General features: G+C 39.1%; 3 protein-coding genes across 3 annotated transcripts; 2 read left to right on the top strand and 1 right to left on the bottom strand.

Moving 5' to 3' along the window:
• Positions 1–1,215: 1,215 nt before the first annotated feature.
• LOC125216835 (Major facilitator superfamily protein) lies at positions 1,216–4,561 on the top strand. Its single transcript, XM_048118612.2, has 6 exons — positions 1,216–1,361; positions 1,482–1,584; positions 2,214–2,431; positions 2,689–3,233; positions 3,413–3,750; positions 3,881–4,561. Exons 1-6 carry the CDS (start codon positions 1,359–1,361, stop codon positions 4,396–4,398), a joined length of 1,725 nt encoding a protein of 574 aa, XP_047974569.1. The 5' UTR covers positions 1,216–1,358; the 3' UTR covers positions 4,399–4,561.
• A 1,639-nt stretch (positions 4,562–6,200) lies between these two features.
• LOC125212038 (2-alkenal reductase (NADP(+)-dependent)-like) lies at positions 6,201–8,134 on the bottom strand. Its single transcript, XM_048112052.2, has 5 exons — positions 7,837–8,134; positions 7,583–7,760; positions 7,339–7,505; positions 7,084–7,166; positions 6,201–6,681 (listed from the first exon to the last, which is right to left on the bottom strand). The coding sequence occupies exons 1-5, from the start codon at positions 8,071–8,073 to the stop codon at positions 6,306–6,308; spliced, it is 1,041 nt and encodes a 346-aa protein (XP_047968009.1). The 5' UTR covers positions 8,074–8,134; the 3' UTR covers positions 6,201–6,305.
• Positions 8,135–16,451: 8,317 nt separating this feature from the next.
• LOC148930989 (uncharacterized) lies at positions 16,452–20,922 on the top strand. The gene is made up of 4 exons (XM_089066676.1): positions 16,452–16,613; positions 16,883–17,020; positions 18,940–19,276; positions 20,873–20,922. The coding sequence occupies exons 1-4, from the start codon at positions 16,452–16,454 to the stop codon at positions 20,920–20,922; spliced, it is 687 nt and encodes a 228-aa protein (XP_088922802.1).
• The last annotated feature ends 622 nt before the right edge of the window (positions 20,923–21,544 follow it).

Here is a 21,544-nt window from a genome sequence, read left to right as displayed (position 1 = left end):
TAAGTAAAATCAATAATTGTATTACTACTACTTTTAGATTCCTAATCAAATGAAATCCAACCCAATTTTTAAATTCCTAATCAAATGAAATCCAACCCAATTTTGACTGGAATAGTAATATGGCAATCATTATGACCTTCTGCGCCCCTTTTCCCTTTTCCCTTCCTAACTTTCTCTCTCCCGATTCTACACCACTTCGAGTACTCTCTGTAAAAGAAATGGCGGACGGCACCGGCAAGCCCCCGCTGGAGCAGGGCCAAGGCTTGGCCTTAGCTGGTTCCGTCAGTGCATCTAACCCTTAAATGATTAATTAAGATTGCATATTAATAGATAGTAATCCATAAAATAATTAAAATTGGAAAAAAATAAAGTAAGAGATAGAATAATATAGAAAACACGAAATGTCCCGTGTCCACTTTGTAGACGTTAGATCTTCAATTAAGAAATGTAAAAGAAAGTGGGTTGAAAAATTTGATTAATAAAATGTGAATGAAATTGAGTTAATGAGTGTGAGGTCCATTACCCAAAATTGTAAAATTGAAGTGAGACAATTAATAAGGCACAGACTAAAATGAAAACTGGGACACATAATGGGAGACAAAGGAAGTACTAGTATACAAGCAACTGGTTAACTTGAGTATGTGTGGAACATAAGATAAAAAGAGGATGAAATTGGAGATTGTTTGGATTTGTATAATGAAAGCAAGATTTATCTATTTGAATCATGATTATAGGTCCGCGCCAGGCCGGGCTGGACCGGGCTTTTTTGGCTCGATCCATCCAGCTCGTTACTAGATTACCAATTGCTATCTTTTTGCCCATAAGTTATAACCATATACATAAGTGGGGTACCAAAACCACTTTCTTTCACCACATGCATTCTCTAATCTGGCACACATAAAATTCATGCATATATACAAATCCAATTATTATTATTATTATTATGGAATATGTGACAGTGAATTAAACCAGCTCCCATTACCATTCCATGTTCGGCATTCCCATCTCTACCTTCCACTTCAATATATCAACATCACTTTTTCTCTATTATATTCTCAATTTCATTTCACAAATATCTCCAGAAACAGGAAAAATTTAAAAAGATAACCCTACAACAGTAACCCTAGAACCTTCCACATCTAAAAATGGGATTGGCCTAATCCCATCCATCCAATGATCTGTCTCAACCTGGTCTTGGAAGGCCATTTTGTTCCCATCATCTTGCTCTATATATACCTTTCCTAACATTACATTCCCAAACACAAATTCCATACATAACTCCTAGAGATCACTTTACCTCTCCTTTTCTTCTTTATCTAGCAACTATTTCAACAGAGAAACCGAATCAACAACGAGGAATGGTTAGTTGAATTACGATAAAAATAGTAGTACTCCATTTCTTCTCTATGGTGACTCGAAACCCCAACCAATTGGTTGTTATTAGTTATGGATTTGACGATCGATTTTGCTTGGTATTGCAGGATGAGAAATTAAGCTTGACGGTTTCAGATGCGGTGGACTACAAGGGCTGCCCGGCCGAAAGGTCCAAAACCGGTGGCTGGATCCCGGCTGCACTTATCCTAGGTTTGTTCATTTTTCTTTGATTTATACACATGCATAAATATTTAGGTTGTTATTTATATAAATATATGTTACTACTATATATGTTTGGATGCTTAGGCATATAAACAGATTGATACCATGCATATACCAAAAAAACATGTGTCACCTGAAAATGAATATACTTGACATGATTCAGGAATAAATTAGAAGTATTATAGTATTTCTTTGATTCTCTTTAGAGTGGAGTTAAAAGCATTATTTCCAGACAAATGGATATAATATAGTTTCCAGGTCCACCAAACTGTCCATTGCATATATCTCTTACACAGAAAACAAAAGTTAAAGAGAATTCCCTCATCTTTAGGACCATTAAAAGTTAAAAGAATATGGTCACAAAGTTCTCAAGCAGCTATCTGAAATACTCTGGGACCACCACATAACACATGCGATATGTTGATTTGAATTTTTGTTTACGGAGCTTCTAGAGTTTGCATCAGCTCTCTCTTTACACCGATATGAGTTATTGTTATAGTTATTTTTGTAGAATAACTACATGGTTAATAACAAATTGTCAAAAATGAATTAAGTAAAATTTTATGGCACCACGCAACATTGTAAAAAAAATTGATCAAGTGAAATTGATTGTGCAGGGATCGAAATCGTTGAGAGGCTTTCGACGATGGGAATAGCAGTGAACCTGGTGACCTACTTGGGGGGAGTGATGCATCTGCCGAGCTCTACCTCCGCCAACATCGTCACCGACTTCATGGGCACTTGTTTCCTCCTCTGCTTATTGGGTGGATTTCTCGCGGATTCTTTCCTCGGACGCTACAAAACCATTGGAATTTTCGCGGTCGTGCAGACGCTGGTGAGCCTCATAATCATAGAAATTATCAAAGTTTTAATCCATTTTTAGTAAACAACAATTACCATATGCAATTTTATCCACCCAGAAAAATATGTAAAGGAATAAATAGTCATTTAAATAATTATATTTATATTTTTGTTTGGTAGTACATGAATAAAATAGTTGAGTCAAAATTGGAACATAATTTAGTAGTATTTCATTTACAAATAACTAAAATTTGACCAAATTTCTTGATCTAAATGCGACAATTAATGCAGGGAACTGGCATGTTGGCCATAGTGACCGAGCTTCCGCAGCTCCGGCCACCTCCTTGCAACCGGCACAGCGCGGAATGCAAGGAAGCCAACGGGCTACAGATGGCAGTGCTCTACCTGGCATTGTATCTGATAGCACTTGGCACGGGTGGCCTCAAGTCGAGCATCTCGGGTTTCGGAACAGACCAGTTCGACGAGAAAGATGAGAAGGAAAAGGCCCAGATGGCCTACTTCTTCAACAGATTCTTCTTCTTCATTAGTATCGGCACTCTCACAGCCGTCACCGTCCTCGTCTACCTCCAAGACGAAGTCGGCCGGAGCTTGGCCTACGGGATCTGTTCCATCGCCATGCTCATCGCCATTTTCATATTCCTTTCTGGGACTAAGCGTTACAGGTACAAGAAGAGCTCCGGTAGCCCCATGATCCAGATCTTCCAGGTCATTGCCGCCGCCATGAGTAAGCGCAAGATGAACCTTCCTTATGACGTCGGGATGCTCTATGAAGACACACCGGAAGCTTCTAGAATCCACCACACTGACCAATTCCGGTATATATTCATTACAACAAACTTATCTTATAAGGACACAAAATTCGCAGTTACTTATTTTGAAATTCAAAATAAAATGACCAAAATTGAGGACGCAGATAAAAGTGCCCTTAAGTTGAGGGCACTATTGTCAATTAAGTACCAGCATGTTAATCTTTTGTTTTTCTGTGACGCTCTAGATTCTTGGACAAGGCGGCTATAGTAGCGGAAGGAGATCTGAACGGTTCGACAGCGGGGCCGAATCCATGGAAGCTTTGCTCGGTGACGAAGGTGGAGGAAGTGAAGATGATGGGGAGATTGCTACCGATATGGGCGACCACCATAATATTCTGGACGACTTACGCGCAAATGATCACGTTTTCGGTGGAGCAGGCGTCGACCATGGACCGCTCCATCGGCAATTTTCAAATTCCGGCCGGCTCACTCACGGTCTTCTTTGTCGCTGCCATTCTCCTCACCTTGGCCGTCTACGACCGCCTCATCATGCCACTTTGGAAGAAATGGAGAGGCAAACAAGGTACCATTACTTAATTACATGTATTCGTAATTAATTTAATTTATTACTGTCAGAAATGCGTTACTCACCTCTTAAGAGACCTTATATAAATTCTAGCAAAATATTTACCGAGTCCTATTTTGTCATTCAGGTTTCACCAGCCTGCAAAGGATCGCCATCGGGCTAGTGCTATCAACAATCGGAATGGGGGTAGCCGCCGCGGCCGAGATGAAAAGGCTCTCGGTGGCAAAATCATTCAGCCGCGCATCCACGGCTCTCCCCATAAGCGTCTTCCTCCTCATCCCGCAGTTCTTCCTAGTGGGCGCGGGCGAGGCGTTCATCTACACAGGCCAGCTCGATTTCTTCATCACGCAATCCCCCAAAGGCATGAAGACAATGAGCACAGGCCTCTTCCTGACCACCCTCTCCCTCGGCTTCTTCGTCAGCAGCTTCCTGGTATCCGTAATCAAGAAGGTCACCACGAGCAACGGGGGCCAGGGGTGGCTCGCGGACAACATAAACTACGGGCGCCTGGACTGCTTCTACGGGCTCCTGGCCATTCTCGGGGTGGTTAACCTTGGTATATATCTGATTTGCGCGGCGTGGTACAAGCCGGATAAGGTTAAGCCTTCGCCGCAAATGGAGGCCAACGGTGAAGACAAGTGCTAGTGCAGTTAAAGAAACATATGAATGAATGTATCTGTTGTTTTTTTCAGCACTGTTACTTAATTTTCGTCTGCTTTTTTGGAATCCATGCATCACTGTAAAATCATTTGTGTGTTGAAATGATGAGAGCTTTGTTGCTCTATAAAATATCCTTACATGAGCTCAACAGTTGTTGAATTAATTTCATCTGCTGCTTCACAAAATTAGTGTTTTATTCCTTTTTTAGGATATTCCAATTTCACTAAAATTACTTTAATTAATGTAAAGAAATCACTTTTCAATTCCAACCAAAATTTAAAAGATTTATAAACTTAAACTTCCCCTTTTATCAGTCCCCTTCCTAACAGTTAGACTTTTGTTCACTGCATGGAACGTGGAAAATAATTGATGCATGAGGGGAAAAAATAAAATGTGCAGTAAATTGCACAACTGAGTTCAAGTCCAATATGACACGGGCTTTAAATTTCTGTCCCATTAATCAATATTAAATGGATTATTTTGAATCTCAACATACATACAGTCATATTTAAATTTTATTGTAGATTTATAGTACTTCAAGACTAAATATTAATCATATTATCTTTAAATTTTTGTCCATTTATTAATAACACTAATTTGAATCTTCCCATACATATAGGTTTATTCAAATATAATCAACATTTTATTGCTTAAGACTAAATTAAATACTCCCTCCATCTCATAGAAATACACCATTTGATATGCACGTATACGGGCACAGGTTTTAAGGTATAATTGATAAAGTAAGAGAGAATGATAAAAAGTAGTTAAAATTTTGCAGTGGATAGTGGGACCCATAATAATAAAGTAAAAGAGACGAGAAAAAGATTGTCATAAATGGATATGATCTATTTGTATGACAGACGAAAAAAGAAATATGTTCTATTTCTATGGGAAAGGAGTACAGAAGTGTGATATCAAGCTGCTAGGGTTGTTGATGTCAAGTGAGATTCGAATTTAACTAATTGTAACAGTGATAATTATATCAATTAATACAACATTCAGTTATGATGTATTCCCTCCGTCCCTCTGTAGTTGAGTCGTATTCTTTTTTGGATCCCACTATAGCTGAGTCATTTCTTCTTTTTTTTGGCAAAAAGTACTTTAATCTCTTTTTACTTAACTCATTTAAAATAATTTTTTTTAAATCTCGTGTGAAATAAAAAGAAATATCTCTACTATAGAGGGACGGAGGGAGTAATACCCTGATTTGCGTATGACGTAATTTGGGCATTTGACTTATAATAGCGGCAGAATTACTTTGAGCCAACCACCGCTCCAGCGGTGGCTCGAGCCCAATATATCTGAGATTTGAAATTTAAAGATTGAATTAAGGAAGAAGCTATTTTGGGCTTATAATTTTGGGCCATTATTTACTAGATTGTTGGGCTTTCAAATATTTTTAATTTTTAGGATATAATGAAGCCCAATAGAACTACTTTCACTACTTTTTTTTCTTTCTCTTTTATTAATTGTGCATTTAAACATTTTTTTTCTTTCTCTTTTATTAATTGTGCATTTAAACATGTATCCTTTCAAAAGTTTATTTTTTAAGGAACGGATGGAATGCTAGATTGGTAGTTTCGGGCCATGCATGAGATTGGGCCGAGATCACTAATTAATTGGGTCAGCCAATTAATGCAGGTTGGGCCAAATTTTTCACAATAAATTAGTAATGTGTCAAGTTCAAGTGTTCAACTTCAGATGGTCGAGCATTAAAAATGCAATAACTAGGCAAATTGGATTGGCGTAAATATTTTGAATGATAAACATTTCTAAATTCTAACTTATGGAATCATCAAATTTCAAGCTTTATTAAATAGAATAATTCGGTCATAAAATGATCCATGACTAGATACGCATTCCTCTATATTGTTATCATTGGAAAATCATTAATCTGCAATTTGGACAATCTTTTTTCCAATATTTTCACCAGAAAACAAGCCGATGAAAGCAGCCGGGACACTCTCGACGCCATGCGAGATGTCGCAAAGAGAGTGCATTTTTCCGGTGCGGAGGTGGTCGGTGGTGGTCTTCATGAAATCGGCGTAGCATTTCAAGTAATCGGCAGCTAAAAATCCTTGAATGGTGATCCTCTTGTATACCACGTCCAGCATATCCAGAGCCGCCCTCTTACCGCTGCCAGTATACTCAGAGATCACGCCACACACTGCCACCCGCCCGAACTGCTTCATGTTCGCCACCGCGGCCTCCAGCATCTTCCCGCCCACGTTGTCGAAATATATGTCCATTCCATCCGGGAAGTACCTATTATAAATTATATTTAGGCATACAAAAAATTAAAATCGAAGAAAAAATTCACAAAATTAAACGTGTGATATTGTCGTACATGTATAAAGTCCACGCGACATTTCAAATTGTTCGTCTTTTTTAATTGACAAATTAGTTAGAACCAACGCTTTTGTTTAGAATTTTTGTAAACGCACGCTAAATCCAAAGCATTTGGTTACGGAATCTGCTCGACTTAGGTGTAGAAGATTCCCATACAAAATTCAAATTGCATTTACAGCTAGGATGCAAAATCTAGTTGTATTATAAAATAAAACATGATTACTTGCTCGTTTTTTTATTGTTACGATTTAATTTATTATTAAAAAATATTTTGGATGTATAATGTAAATATTAATTATAGGAATGAAAAATAATGACCTTTTGAGAGCGGATTTGAGATCGGTCTCTTCCTTGTAGTTGAAAGCATCATCAAAACCAAGCTTTTCCTTAAGTAAATCAACCTGCATAGCAAGTATCCTAATTAAATACACATTTCTAGCTATTAATTAGGACCTTGAAACTTATTAATTTTATACGGCCAAATGAACCGAATAGAGAGCCATGTGTGAAGTCCTGCAAATTTTGTGGTGAGACAAAAAAATAAGAGTTGTAAAATTAATTGTTAATTGGGACCTTTTTTTGAGAACCGGCACAGCCAACGACACGGCAGCCAAATAGCTTCGCATACTGTCCGACCAGACTTCCCACAGAGCCCGAAGCCGCTGACACAAACACGCTCTCTCCCTTCTTCGGCTTGCATACTTGATAAAACCCTCCGTACGCCGTTAGTCCACTAAATCCTGCACCAAACAAACACATTCACAAATTGAAATATGAATAAAAAATTACTTTGAAACATTTGGTATGAAAAAGTTACCCAAAGCGCCAACATGGTGAGGCAAGTCCTGCCCCATGGCGTCCAATTTATTCAAGAGTCTCCCTGGCTCTGCAAGTGTGTACTCTCCCCATGTAAGAAGCCCAACCACAAGCTCCCCCTTCTCCAAATCCGCCCGCCCCGACGCCACCACCCGACCCACACCGTATGTATCGATGGCCTGCCGGGCCCCACAGTCAATCAAATTAAGAGGAAATTATAAATTCTTGTAAAAATATGAATTACTTACTACTTACATGGCCGGGAGAGATTGAGGAGGCGAAGTTGATTGTGCCCTGGGAGGAGCTCTGGGATTTCATGCGATTCAGCTGGTATGGATCCACGGACACATACACATTCTTCACGATCACCTCTACTTCGTTTGCCTTTAGCGACAGACATATTGTTTCGCTCTTGATTTCGAAATCGGATTCAGCTGGAGCACCATTTATGTGGCCCTTTATTGCTACGAACCTGTTGTTTACCTCTTCCATTAATATTAATGACTCTCACTCTTCTTCGGGGATAACTCAACAACTCAAACTCTACTTACATATATACAACCTTCCCATGGGATGACATCAGCTATGTCTCACAAATTCCTGTTATAATGTTTAAATTCAATGTATAGTAGTACGACGCAGAGTAAAATATCAAAATTGGTCTTGAACATATGGTTATTTTTATGTTTTTGGTCATAAACATTATCTTTATGGAAATTTGCTCATTTTGGTCCTCCCGTCAACATTTTCGTTAAAAACTAATGGTCAACGGGTTTAATCCCGATTTTGACCAAATTAAACTTTTAATTCTAATTTTTTACTTCCTAATTAGTGCTTTAATTTTCTCTGCAAGTAGTAAAAAATCATAATTAAAAATTAAATTTGGTCAAAATCGGGATTAAACCCGTTGACCGTTAGTCTTTAACGGAAATGTTGACGGGAGAACCAATTGTGATCCGATTTGAAATGTGCAGTACCAATTGTGATTCGAATTGAAATGTGCAGGACCAAAAAATCCAAAGATAATGTTTAGTACCAAAAACGTAAAATGGTCATATGTTCAGGACCAAGTTTAGCCTTTACTCTATAACGTATGTTTAGCTACGGAAAAATATACTAATTGTCGTTCAGTTATCATAACTCATTATTACATAATTATTTATATAGAATTAAGTTTTGATTTCAATCTTATAAACCAAATATGGTACATATGATTCAATCATAAGATATAATGTCGACATTTGAACAACCCCTTATATATTTTAGTAAAAATTTGCATACATAAAATCCATTGCAATTAAATAACAACTCAACTGTTAATCAAATATTTTTACCCATGTGGTGCATGTTCATGTATATATAATGCACATGAAATTAACAAAATTTATATCATCCATTTTTTAATGTAGCAGATCACATTTGTCCATAGTTAAACATGGTTCCACTACAAAGCAATAAGTATCTAGAAACAGATGTCATCTACGTATTGTCCTTAGCGCCGCTTGAGAAAGGCATATGCAGTTTAGGATAATCCTTTTCTATGTAGAAACAACAACATGAATATTTTACTGAGTTTTGTCAGCAATGTCCAATATTTAATTTCAAGTATTATCGAAATCAACGTTTGTTGTTGATTGTTTATTACTCATCCGTCTTACAATTGAAGTTATGTTTGGTGTACTCACGACTTTTAAAAAAATGTAAAAAATAGTAGAATATGGAATTCACTTTTTATATTGATTTATAATTAAATTTGAGTGTAGTGAGTTACTAGAATATAATATCTATTTATTATTTATTGTAAAAATAAAATATGATTTTTATGGTAGAACGGATGAAGTAATTTGCTAGGATTGTAGGACGGACGAAGTAATTTGCTAGGAACAACGGTAAAAAAAAAAAAAAAAATTGCTATCTAGCTGTCAACGTAATCATACTTTGGATCCTATACTACTAATAAGACATTAATTGTATTAAAGTGTGTGGAAGCTAGTTTCTAGCTAATTGAGTACACACAGGCAACACATATGTTTCACCTTTTCTAGCTTGGATGTATACAACAGGCGTCGATTTTAATTACCCAAAAGTCCAAAACTAGCTTGTCCAAGTCTGTAGGCAATCACAACCACTTATAACTAATGCTAGGAATATCACCTAGTAGCATAAATTTTATTTATATCAATTTATTAGAATTAATTGTTAGGACTGATTGGCTGAAAATTCATAGGAGTACATTCTAGTTACACAAATTAATTTTGATTTTCCATACATTATAAAATTGGTGACAAATTACACAAATTATTATATATTTCTATAATTTTTCTAAATCCAAATTTTGCCCATAATTGAAATTGAATTTACACCAAAAAATTGATACGTTGTGACTTATAAGTTATACTAACATTTTGTTGCTAACGTGCAATAATAAGTATTCAAATTGTTGATCAAAAGTTAGAAATATGATGCTCAAAATTTGATATGGGTGTCAGAATAAAAAATTAAGCGATGATACTGAGAAGCTAGATTGGATTCCTATCTCATTTCTCAGTGTCATTTATGTGACTATTTGGGTACATCGATATGACTAGACAATTTGATATCTAAAGTTGAATATTTAAATTTCATGGCAATAATGGAATTTGAATTTACGAAAATTATGATCATAATTATCAAAATTTGTCCAACTTCACAATATATGAGAAAAAATGGAATTGGTTATAGTTATTTTTTAAGAATCTTTCTTTCGTAATATATAAATTAATAAATACAAAGGTAAGATACTTATGATTTCGAATCTGGAATATAATCCATGTTTTTTTACATATCTTAGCAAAATATATGCCATTTACTGTAAAATAGATGAGACATGTTTCTTAAATAGACGAAATTCTTTTTTTTCTTTAATTTATAATACAAATAAATTGAATTTTTTACACTTCCATTTCTTCGTATTTTCATTCCTATGTATTACGGATTACAGTCGATTGGCCATAATCATTTATTGATAGTTGATTGAAAATTAATTCAGATTTTAATGAAAACGAATTCGTAATGGCGTAGATTTGGAAGGATTATAAAATCTTTGTGAATGAAACTTAGGAATTGTAAGAAAATAATGGAATCAACTAAAGGTGCATTTACTCGATCAACAGCATCTCAAGTGATATGAAAGACGAGAAAATAACCAGACAAATCAGAACAATGTAGACGGCAGCAATTCAGATGCTTTGTCGAGTTCGAGTAGTAGTAGTTGGTAGTACAAAAAGGAAAAACAAAATTAAATAGATAGAAATGTTTTTATGTTTGCTCGTAAATAAATTACATCGACCTTACCGTAAAATCTTTTATGATGTGCAAATGCATTTAACTATTTGGAAGCTAAGTTATTACTTTATCTTAACTACTTGGAAGCTAGATTATTTTATTTTATATTACTTTCATGTGTACTTAATCTTTACTATTTGGAAGCTCGATATTTTTTTATTTTATACGTAGTAGTACTATGTATTTAATCATGGGGAACTGGTATCAAACTATTGATAATTTCACTATTGCTTCGAATATTTAGCCTCTCAAAAAAGAGAGATTTCGGAATAGGGATCTTACTTCACTGACCTTTAGATATTAAGGATTAAATTCGCATATCTTTCGGTGTATAGGTCTAAGACATACAAATTTTTCAAAATAAGTGTTTTTCACTTTTTTATATTCTCATCATTTTACCCCTCCCAATAATTATTTACCACTAAACTAACCCTTTGGCCCAAGTAAGAAATTTTGGTTCCCGTATGCCCCAGCGATTCGAACAAATCCAACATCTTTGTCGGAGAAAAATCATCTTACGACGTCGAGAAAAAATTTGGTTCCCTCCCTAACCCATCTTCTTAAACCTTGAGATTGGCGATTATCTCCTCTTCAATAAACAACAATTTCACATTCTTCCACTATTCAATGTCATTTCTTTCTTTCTTGTGAATATTTTGACTCCAATTTTCCGCAAGCATTCGTGTATTTATTGTTGAGAAATTCCTCATTTCTCTGCAAATTTAGGATTTCATTTTCCACATCCACCGATAAAAAACCCAAATTCAGCCCCAATGTTTTTACAATTTCTTGTTTCACAAACATAATTTCTCCCCAGAATCAGCTGCAGAAGCCGCCCCCAATTGGAAATGATTTGTGGTGTGAGAATTTTGAATGAATTGGAGTGGAGCGCAGAATCTGTCGGAGTGGAGCAGATTTCATTTTTGAGAAATTGTACCTATCGATGCTTGAAAAATATGAATATTTAGTTTGACACAAATTTTAATGATGGTGGGTTTAGGCTAGCCACAAACTCCTCCTATCACATCATCAGCACTAAAATTCCTCCTGACACATCATCAGGACAAGCAATAGGCTAGCCATAACAATCAAAATTAAAAAAACAACTAAATTTACGGAATTAAATTTACGACACATATACGGGAAAATTCATTAATTTCATTTAAATAAAAAAAAGTACATTAATTAAAAAAAATTACGTAATAAAAAAAACCGAGCTTCCACACACGAGCCCCCCGCTCACTCTACTCCTTGTCGTCCTCGCCGCTACCCGGGACCCCCAAATCTGCCACATCTGAGCCCCCCGCCTTTGTCGTGGCGGCCGCCAAATCGACCCGCATACTCTCGAGGAGGTCATGAAGAAAACTCTTCTCCACGGGGTCAGTTGCCGCCCTCCATTCACCTATGATCTTATGCATTCTCAGCTGCGTCGCTTGACGCCCGATGCGGGCAAGCTCGGCTGGCGACTTACCACGGGTGGGGGGGAGGGGGATGCCGACTGGACCTCCTCGAACCCCCAGACGCTGCCCCTGGCTGCCCGTTGCGCCCTCCTCTGACCAACCGGGCGAGTGCGGCGAGCGAAGGATGGGGAGTCGGGAACTCCTGAACATCGTCGGGGAGCTCGTGGTAGCGACCGCTGCTGCTGTGGTCACCGGCGAGGTTCTGTCGCTGCTTCTTCGGCCAGCCAGCATCGACACCCGCTCGGAACTTCTCGGAATCCATCAACACCAGATAGCAGTTCCAGTAGGTGAATTCCTTATACAGCCCTAGCACGGGGAATGCTCTCTCCGCTATCCTCCTGCAGTCCTCGTCAGTCTGGCCACTGGTCTTCATGCGGAGGGCGTTGGTGTACAAGCCCGCAAATCGGGAGACCGCAGCCCTGATTCCCTCCCACCCCATAGGATGGGGAGTCGGGAACTCCTGAACATCGTCGGGGAGCTCGTGGGAGCCACCGCTGCTGCTGTGGTCACCGGCGAGGTTCAACCGCTGCTTCTTCGGCCAGCCAGCATCGACACCCGCCCGGAACTTCTCGGAATCCATCAACACTAGATAGCAGTTCCAGTAGATGAATTCCTTATACAACCCCAGCACGGGGAATGCTCTCTCCGCTATCCTCCTGCAGTCCTCGTCAGTCTGGCCACTGGTCTTCATGCGGAGGGCGTTGGTGTACAAGCCCGCAAATCGGGAGACCGCAGCCCTGATTCCCTCCCACCCCATCCGACACTCCTCCCCGCTATATGCCTTCCCATGCGGTCAATTCCTCTTGTAGGCTGCTGCAATTTTAGCCCACGTGTTGACGATCCTCTGATTGTTCAAAATGAGGGGATCATTACAAACAAACAACCAAGCCTTGGAGACTTTCTCATCATTCGTCCACTTCCTCCGTACACTGTCGTCATCAGCCGGCTGCGACGACTCGCTTACCACCTTTTTGCCCTTGCCCTTCTTCTTCTTTGGTGCGCCCCGACCTCGCCCCCGACCTACTCCCTTTGTATGAATGGGACTGTGTTCGTATCGAACGCCTAGTACCATCAACTCCTCTAGGGAGAAAGTGTCATCTCTAGTGAATTGAGTTTCCACTGGGGTCGATGTGTGGGAAGACGCAGTCAAAAAGTCAAGACTGGGGCGATAGACATTGTCCCCCCCCGCGGGCTGCACCCCCGGCATCCCCTGCATCCCGAGCTGCATCCCCTGCCATCCTGGCCCCCACCCCGGCATCATCTGCCCGCCCGGTATCCCCTGCCTGCCCGGCTGCCATAGTGGCCATCATCTGCCGTCATTGGTACATATTGTAGTACCCACCCATCGGTCACCATCCACCTCCCACGTGTACCGTGGGAGTTTGAGACCCACTCGTCACTGGAGGAGAGTCGTTGTTGTTCTCTATTTCGCGATATTGCTCTTGTACAGAAATTCAGAGAGAGAGAAAACTCGTTAAAACAAGTGGTGCAAATGAAAATGACGTTCGAATCGCGTATATATAGTGTTTTGGAAAAAAAAAAACAGCTGGCTGATCGCTCGCCGATCGCCAGCCTACAATGGCAGCGAGCCAATCAGCGAGCGCATCAGCCAGCGCTCGCCTATTTTCTTGCCAATTTGGCGCTAGCCGACTGCAATGGTTTGGCGAGCGGACCGGCCAGCGCCGTGAATCGGCTAGCCGGCCCGCTCGCCGCCATTGTGGATGCTCTAAAGGGTGGTGTAAATAATTTTAGTAGAGTGTGGGCTTCACGTTAGTAGTTTATATAGTATAACGCAGTGTAACGATATAAGTTGTAAACAAAATGATGTATAAGGCTAATATGATATTTAACTATTCCAAAAGTAGAAAGTTCATAGAAGTACTCTTCATGAGCGGACTAGTAATGAAATAGTTAATACTCCCCCCGTCACATCGAAATTGGCCATATTTCCTTTTTCGTCCGTCCCATAGAAATTGGCCATATCCATTTGTGGTAACCTTTTTCTCCATCTATTTTACTTTTTCATTTATGGGCCCACCATTTACTACACAAATTACGCATTAAAACACGTGTCAACCCTGAAGGGCCAATTTCTATGGGACAGAGGGAGTAGTACTTTTCAAGGACGAATGGAGTATTTTTAATAAGTAATTCAATATTTAATTTATTATTGTCCGCTCCACAAGTTTTATTGTTTGGATCTGTCACTGCTTTTGTTGCTTCTAAAAGCTTTATGGACTACATTGTATTAGACTTTAATTAAATTTCTCAATGGTTACACAACTTTTTATAGGCTCTAAATCTAGCTATACATGGAAAATATATTCTAATTATACTAATATCCTTTTTATTTGATTTTCCATAATCTTTAATTGATTTCCTTCTTTATTCTTGCCATAACTTAATCTCTTGATTTCTTGTTTTCAATTAATTGATTTCTCCATTCCAACATTCCCCATCAAGTTGAATATCGAGTTTTTTCGACACTTAATTTGCACGATCTTCACTTTGATAAGTTGTTTATACTCGTATTAAGTAGTCCTTTAATTTTTGTTGATAGTTTATGCTCGTATCATAGAGCATCTTCAGTTCATCATTGATAGTTTATACTCGTACCAAAGAGTTTTTCAAATTTCTGTTGACATTTTTAACTCGTGCCACGAAGCCATTCTAAACAGTTTTAACTTTTGTCAAGGAGCCAATTTAGACAGTTTTTACTCATGTTCATGAGCTAGTCTAAACAGTTTTTACTCATATTAGGAGCCACTTAGATAGTTTTAGCTCTCAATGAGCCAATCTAGACAGTTTTAGCTCATGCCAAGGAGCCAATTTAGATAGTTTTAGCTCGTATCTAGGAGCTATCTTGGACAGTTTTGACTCTTATTGAGGAGCTAATCTGGACAATTTTTGCTCGTATCTAGTAGCCAATTTAAGACCATTCTCGGTACATTCCAGCTCAAACTATGAGGCCACTATTTTCATTTTTTTTCTCAAGCTACGCCAACTCGTCGAACTTCGTGGAGCCTCTACTTCCTATGTCACTCTTCCCTAACAATATTTTTGGTCGCCCATCCGATGTCCGCTCATTTCCCGATGGTGAGAATTCTCTCGTCACTCCTTCAATCTGATTTTTTTATTCTTCAACAGCCGATGCTTCACAACCATTGTGCGTCCCCATCTCTGGGTCTTCTCCCATTTAATTTAAGAAGACATCATCTTCTCTTATTGGCATTGCCTTTTCCGGCGGTTGTTCCTTCAACATCGTCTTTTGGCAGCGGGTTCTCGACGTTCTCCCGACGACACCCCATTCCTACCAGCTCTTCAAAGCGGTTGTGTGGCTACACTATCTCTCTCCCCCTCGCCGTTCAGACGTTGGCAGCAATGCCTTCCACCTCGGCAGTTATCTCCTTGATTCGGAGATTGAATCTTTGGTAGTGGCTGATATCTCCCCTCCAGCCAAACGTTTCATCCATTATAACGTGAGTTCGCAACCTCTCACGGCTGCCACCTCTTCGGTAGTAGCTTCTCCTCTCTCGGTGGGCTTCTGCTTGTTTCTCAATCGTCGGCCTCTTGTGATTTCTGCTGCTTGCCGAAGCGGCTCCTATATGCCTTCTCTAGATGTGACGTGATGGCTTCACTACTGTAGCTTTCTTGCCTTTTCAACTCTGGTGATCTTTAACTTTCTTCTCCTACATAAATTTGGAGAGGGATTATTCGGTTGAATACTTCGTCTTTCCCTCGGCCGAACAAACCGAGGACTCTTCTGTTTCTTCTCTTGACGGCAGTTGGGCGGCCCCGCTCAATTTGTGACCACCAACGAACTCTTTCCATTTTGGCGTCTTCATCTCGGAGACTCGGGCTGTTACATTCACGACAACCTCTTCCCACTGGTTATTTCCTATATTCGAAGAGGAAGAGAGGAATTGTTCGGAGGATATTTCCTCGCCGCTCAATTTGTGACCACCAACGAACTCTTTCCGTTTTGGCATCTCCATCTCGGAGACTCGGGCTACTACATTCACGACAACCTCTTCCCACTGGTTCTTTCCTATGTTCGAACCCTAGAAACTTTTCCTTTGGAAAAAAATGTCAAGAAATCATGAGACTATGTCCGATTCTAGCAAAGAAGACGATGAAGTCGATTCCGAGGAAGAGTCTGACTCTGGATTGGAACTCCAACACACTCAATCTGCGATGGCGAGGCCACTGTTGCCGCCCCTTTTTTCCTCTTCATCAGAGGAAGAAATGTATAAACCAATGCTTCCATAAATTCGATCGTGGTTTACAATTATAGCTTTCCTACTTGTTCGTTTTTTTTTTCATTTTCTTTTTGGGAATCATCTTGAAAGAGCAAAAATAAAAAAACGATGATTCAAATTCACTCTGGTACTCTATGGAAAATCCCCCCAAAAAGAAAATAGAAAAAATAGAAGTGGAAAATGCCAAAGTGGTCTTGTATCAGACTGTCTGTCTTCTTGTAGTTGGATCCCCAAGAATCTGAAACTGAGTCGGATTTTGATGTCGATTTGATGCAAAGGCCACTAGCGGTGAAGCTAGTGGTAAAGCCTCAACTGAAGCCTGTGAAAAATAGTAAGCCGTGCTTCACGTTGGTGAAAACAAGCCACACCACCAATTCATCTGATGCTGCTGATGTCGTTTGATAGTAAGTAGTTAGGCTAGACTCTGCAGGTGTGTGTATGTAAGTTCCAACTGGCTAGGAGGTTACCTAGACCTAGTTGTGTCGTTGGGTTTGTGCCTATCTTCACTATCAAAAACCTCAATCCACTTCTATTGGGTAAAATAGCAGAGCAATGGATCAATCCCACAGAGATGGATTTAGGCTAATACTCTTGTGATGACATTCTGGGAGGGTTGGCTTTTGGGGTTGAGTTTTACCTAGGCGTAAAATAAAGTGAGACTCTACCTATCCTGACCAGTAAGTAACTAAATGTTCGGATGTGTACGTGAGGGTGAAGGCTAGACTACTAGTGTGCATGTGAAAAATGAAAACTTACCCTAAATGGATAGACAAAAGGTAAAGGGAATCAAGGAACATACTGACTAACTAACTAACTGCTTAGGTGCGCAGAAAAGCTAAAAATAAACAAAGGACAAGCCAGATAAAAAAGCAACTATAGTAAAAAGGTGGTCCCCCGGCTAGATTACAACGTTCTCTTCTTCATCAAGCAACGAAAAACGATCAGAAAACTAAACTTCCATAGATGACTGCTTGAAATCAGAATCAAACAACTCAGATCTATCCCAAAATCACGACTCTATACTCAGATCTAGGCAAGACATTAAACCCATGCAACTGAATCAAGTGGAAACCAACTGGTATGCAAACAAATTAACATGGAAAGTGGCGGAAAACTCATATTTATGTATTTTCAGAAAAGACGACCGATTGAAACCTTGAAGAACTCAAAGAAACACTAGATCTAACTTAACCATAGCATATTCAAATGTTCGATCAACATAATACAACGTAAAACTATTAGATCTATCTAACAAGGCAGAAAGTACGTAATAGGCAAGCTGAAATGTAAATCCAACCATAAAAACTTCATTCCATTCAAGTTGAATCCGAGTCAGGTGCGAGTAAAAACAAGTACTCCCTCCGTTCAATAGTAGTGGTCTAGTGGAGACATTTTTTCCGGCACGCAATTTGAGAAAAATTGTATTAAGTGAGTTAAGTAAATTGTGGAATATAATAGAGAATGAAAAAGGTACAAAGATGAAGAGAAAATAAAGTAAGAGAGAGTAAAGTAAGTGAGAAGAAATGTATTGAATTTTATTAAAAAGAGAAATGACTATACTACTATGGAACGTACTAAAATGATAAAATGACTCTACTACTATGGAACGGAGGGAGTACTTAAACTAAGAAAGCATTAAAAGAAAGCATGCAAATGGTTGATGACTCCTCGGAAGCTGAGTGAAATTCTGAACTACGGTGGTGAACTGGCTGGAACAAACGGTGGACTCCTTCTTCCGGTGGGTGGCCGAAAACTTCAAGTGAAACCAACTACTGACCTATCTAAAGAAATGCAGTAAATTTAAGCTAGGAACGGTCTAAGCATGAACAATGTTTCTTCAAGGTTGATCTTCTATTTATAGGGTTTCCTTCCCCAAATCCCTAGGGCTACTCCTTCTCTTGAGTTTATGATTCTGCCCCTTCTAGATCCTTTTGTAGCAATTCACTCCCTTTTGCACTCTAGCTTCATGGCGTGTATTCTGGCCAGTTTAGCATGTTTTTTGCGTTCTTTTCACTTGAATCTTTTCCGACCCTTTCCTCCTGACTAGTACCTCATCTTGCAAACTTTAACAACTATTTTTTGCATATATTATCCAATTAAGCACGTTATACAGACCAGTAACCAAGGCCTAAAACGAGACCTATCATGTTACTCCTAAACACGGTTTTAAAAATACTTATGATGCTGCTGATGTGGTTTTTCCCAAACACGATGTTAAAATACTTCAGAATGATGCTGCTGATGTGGTTTTCTCACAAACGCAATGTTAAAAATACTCTCAAGAAGTCCACTGAGCCTGAGACATCGAGAGGAAGTCTAACCTATTCCAGAGAATCTGGAGCGAGGACGACGAGATTGTCATCTTGAAGGGGATGATCGACTACTTAGCTAAGCATAAAACAGATCCAACTCAAGATATAAACATGTTTCATTCTTTTGTCAAGGAAGATCTGCAGGTTGATGGTAGCCGAACACAGCTCCTTGATAAAATCAGAAGGATGAAGAAGAATTTCGAGAAGAAAATCAAGAATGGCAAAGAGATGACATTCTCCAAGCCGCGCGACCAGAATGTTTATGATCTATCGAAAATAATTTGGGTGAATAAAGAGAAGGCGACTGTGGTGAATAGTGGTGTGGTGAGGAGATCGGCTAGTGATGAGGCTCGTTTCATGCATGTGTTTTGTAGTAAAACTACATCAAATTCTGTAAACTAACAACCAATTTTGAGCCAGGTGTGTGTGAAATCCGCCATTTTCAGAGAACTGAGCTGATCAACTGAGCGGATGAGTGGATCTAGACCTGCCCAAGTTTACCGAACCAGCGGTTAAAACCGAAACCGTGAGAATTTACCTGAACCGAAACCATTGATTTTTGAACCGTGGTTCGGTTTAGGTTCAAAATTTTTGAACCGAAACCGTGCCGGAACCGCTTGTTCCGGACAGTTCCAAACTGGAACCGCGAAAAAATGCCGAAAAACCATGAAACCATGCCAGAACCGCAAAAAACCGGCGGTTCAGAACCGTGAAGAGCCGTAAAAAAACTGCCGGAAAACTGCCGGTTTCAAACCGAAACCAAAACCGGCGGTTTTGGAACCGGATCCGTAACCGCGAAACACCCTCGCGGTTTTGTTCCGGTTCAACAATTTCCAAAACCGGAACCGGCGGTTACGAACCGTAACCGCTGGTTCCTGAACTGTGGGCACCTCTAAGTGGATCTTGAGAAGGAGCCAAATTGCTGCGCAAATGGATCAAGTTGGAATAAAATTACATGCAGCAGGAACACCAATTCGAAGACTGATGTGCTGTATAAGAAAAATCCCCAAGAGAAAAGGGCACAACAGACTTTTCAGTAAAAAATGCCTTAGGGATCCAGACCTCACGCGTTCCTATAAATGGACATAGAGAAGGAGGAAGAAGGCAGCTTCCAACGCGACGCTCATTAGTTTCCAGTTCTATTTCTAGAGCTGAAATTAGGAGTTCTCTACACTTCATCTTCCTGTTTTCTTCACACACACACACACTTGGTCTTGATTTAGTTTAGTTTTAATTAGAGTTTGATGTAGAACTAGCAGTTTATGTTTCGTTTCTGCATGATTATGAGTTAGTTTTCTTGTTTACGTAGTCGTAACTTAGATCTTGGGTGTAGATTTAATTTTATGAGTTGTTTTGATGTTTCGTACTCCGTAACATCTCAAATCTGTTATTTGCTCTGTTTTCCATGTTGATTTTGTGAAGAAGATGAAGTTGTTAAAAAGTTTGTACTTTATCCTACACTTCCCCCATTTATGTTGTTTGTCCAAATATGGAAAGTTCAGTTAAGTTGATCAAGTAGACTAGTCAAGTTTTCACTAGTTGATCAATTTAGTTAGTTATTATCTTCTGAGTCCAATAGTTTAACTTAACCCACCCCTACAAAGCATGGCCGCAGCCATTCCCATTCCGTGTCTCGAAAATAAATGTTAAACACATCATCTCTGTGGGATTGATCATTACTTCCCTATACTAGTTAATAGTATTGTGGGTTAAGGTTTTGAAAACAAGCTTCTGCACTCTTCTTTTCATCTCACTCGAGTAGGAGTAGGTCGACTTGATCAGGCCGAATCTTTACTAGATCCACTAACCTGTTCTCACAGGTAGAAGGGGCGTACAATTGGCTAGCCGGACCAGTTCGACAATCCAACTTGAGCAAGCCACAACGATAAAAGAAACAAAAAGATAAATTAAGAAGCAGAAAGAAGACACTTTTCAGCCAGTAAGAAGGAGAATGAAAAGGTGGTGGAGAAAAAGAGGAAGAGATGAATTGTCCGGAGGGTACTTCCTCTCCCCCTCTACTGAGCAATTCCTTGATTGTTTCACCTTATTCTCATGTGTCTTATTGTTGGTCTCAGTGAGTTCCTTTTCATCGGCATTCTCTCTCCCTCTCCTCAATGGCTGTGCGACGTCACTGTAGTGATTCTCCATCTCGGACGAACATTCCTCAATGCTGTCTTTTCTCTGTGTGCCTTCTCCTCTTTCCTTCGTCGTGCGGTGCCACTGTAATACATGTTCGAGATGTATTGATAAACTCTACATCTACTTTTATGCGTATTGAATCATCCAAATATGATTTATTTTTATCGAATTATTTAATACAGACATTCAAACATATATATACTACTCCACATCACACAATAATAAACATAAACATGTCATAACCTATTTGATATTGAGGATTGAACGAGCCACTCAATTCATATTGATATTTACAGTGTAAGTATAACTTTTCATCAATCATCGATAACTCATAATACCAGTAATTATAGTGACATGGATCGAAGTAACAAAATGTCACTAAACATTTTAAATGGAGCTTTAGGAAAATAATTAAGTCATTTTAATAATAAATACATTTTTTATAGTCACAATTTATATAGGCACAAGC

The sequence above is a fragment of the Salvia hispanica genome, chromosome 3, assembly GCF_029641045.1.
Source record: "Salvia hispanica isolate PSC_SH4W2 chromosome 3, Shi_PSC_v1, whole genome shotgun sequence".
Classification (NCBI taxonomy): Eukaryota; Viridiplantae; Streptophyta; class Magnoliopsida; order Lamiales; family Lamiaceae; genus Salvia; species Salvia hispanica.
The sequence above is the reverse complement of the archived record's forward strand: the minus strand, read 5'-3'. Positions and strand labels throughout refer to the sequence as shown.

Coding starts and splice junctions, on each gene's coding strand:
- LOC125216835 (XM_048118612.2), top strand. Junction 1,585..2,213: donor CCCGGCTGCACTTATCCTAG/GTTTGTTCATTT, acceptor TTGATTGTGCAG/GGATCGAAATCGTTGAGAGG. Junction 3,234..3,412: donor CACCACACTGACCAATTCCG/GTATATATTCAT, acceptor GTGACGCTCTAG/ATTCTTGGACAAGGCGGCTA.
- LOC125212038 (XM_048112052.2), bottom strand. CDS start 8,073: ATGGAAGAGGTAAACAACAGGTTCGTAGCAATAAAGGGCCACATAAAT. Junction 7,761..7,836: donor CCTCAATCTCTCCCGGCCAT/GTAAGTAGTAAG, acceptor GGGGCCCGGCAG/GCCATCGATACATACGGTGT. Junction 6,682..7,083: donor CTCAAATCCGCTCTCAAAAG/GTCATTATTTTT, acceptor AATTTATAATAG/GTACTTCCCGGATGGAATGG.
- LOC148930989 (XM_089066676.1), top strand. CDS start 16,452: ATGTCAAGAAATCATGAGACTATGTCCGATTCTAGCAAAGAAGACGAT. Junction 16,614..16,882: donor CTTCATCAGAGGAAGAAATG/TATAAACCAATG, acceptor GAGTCGGATTTT/GATGTCGATTTGATGCAAAG. Junction 19,277..20,872: donor TGTGGTGAGGAGATCGGCTA/GTGATGAGGCTC, acceptor GACACTTTTCAG/CCAGTAAGAAGGAGAATGAA.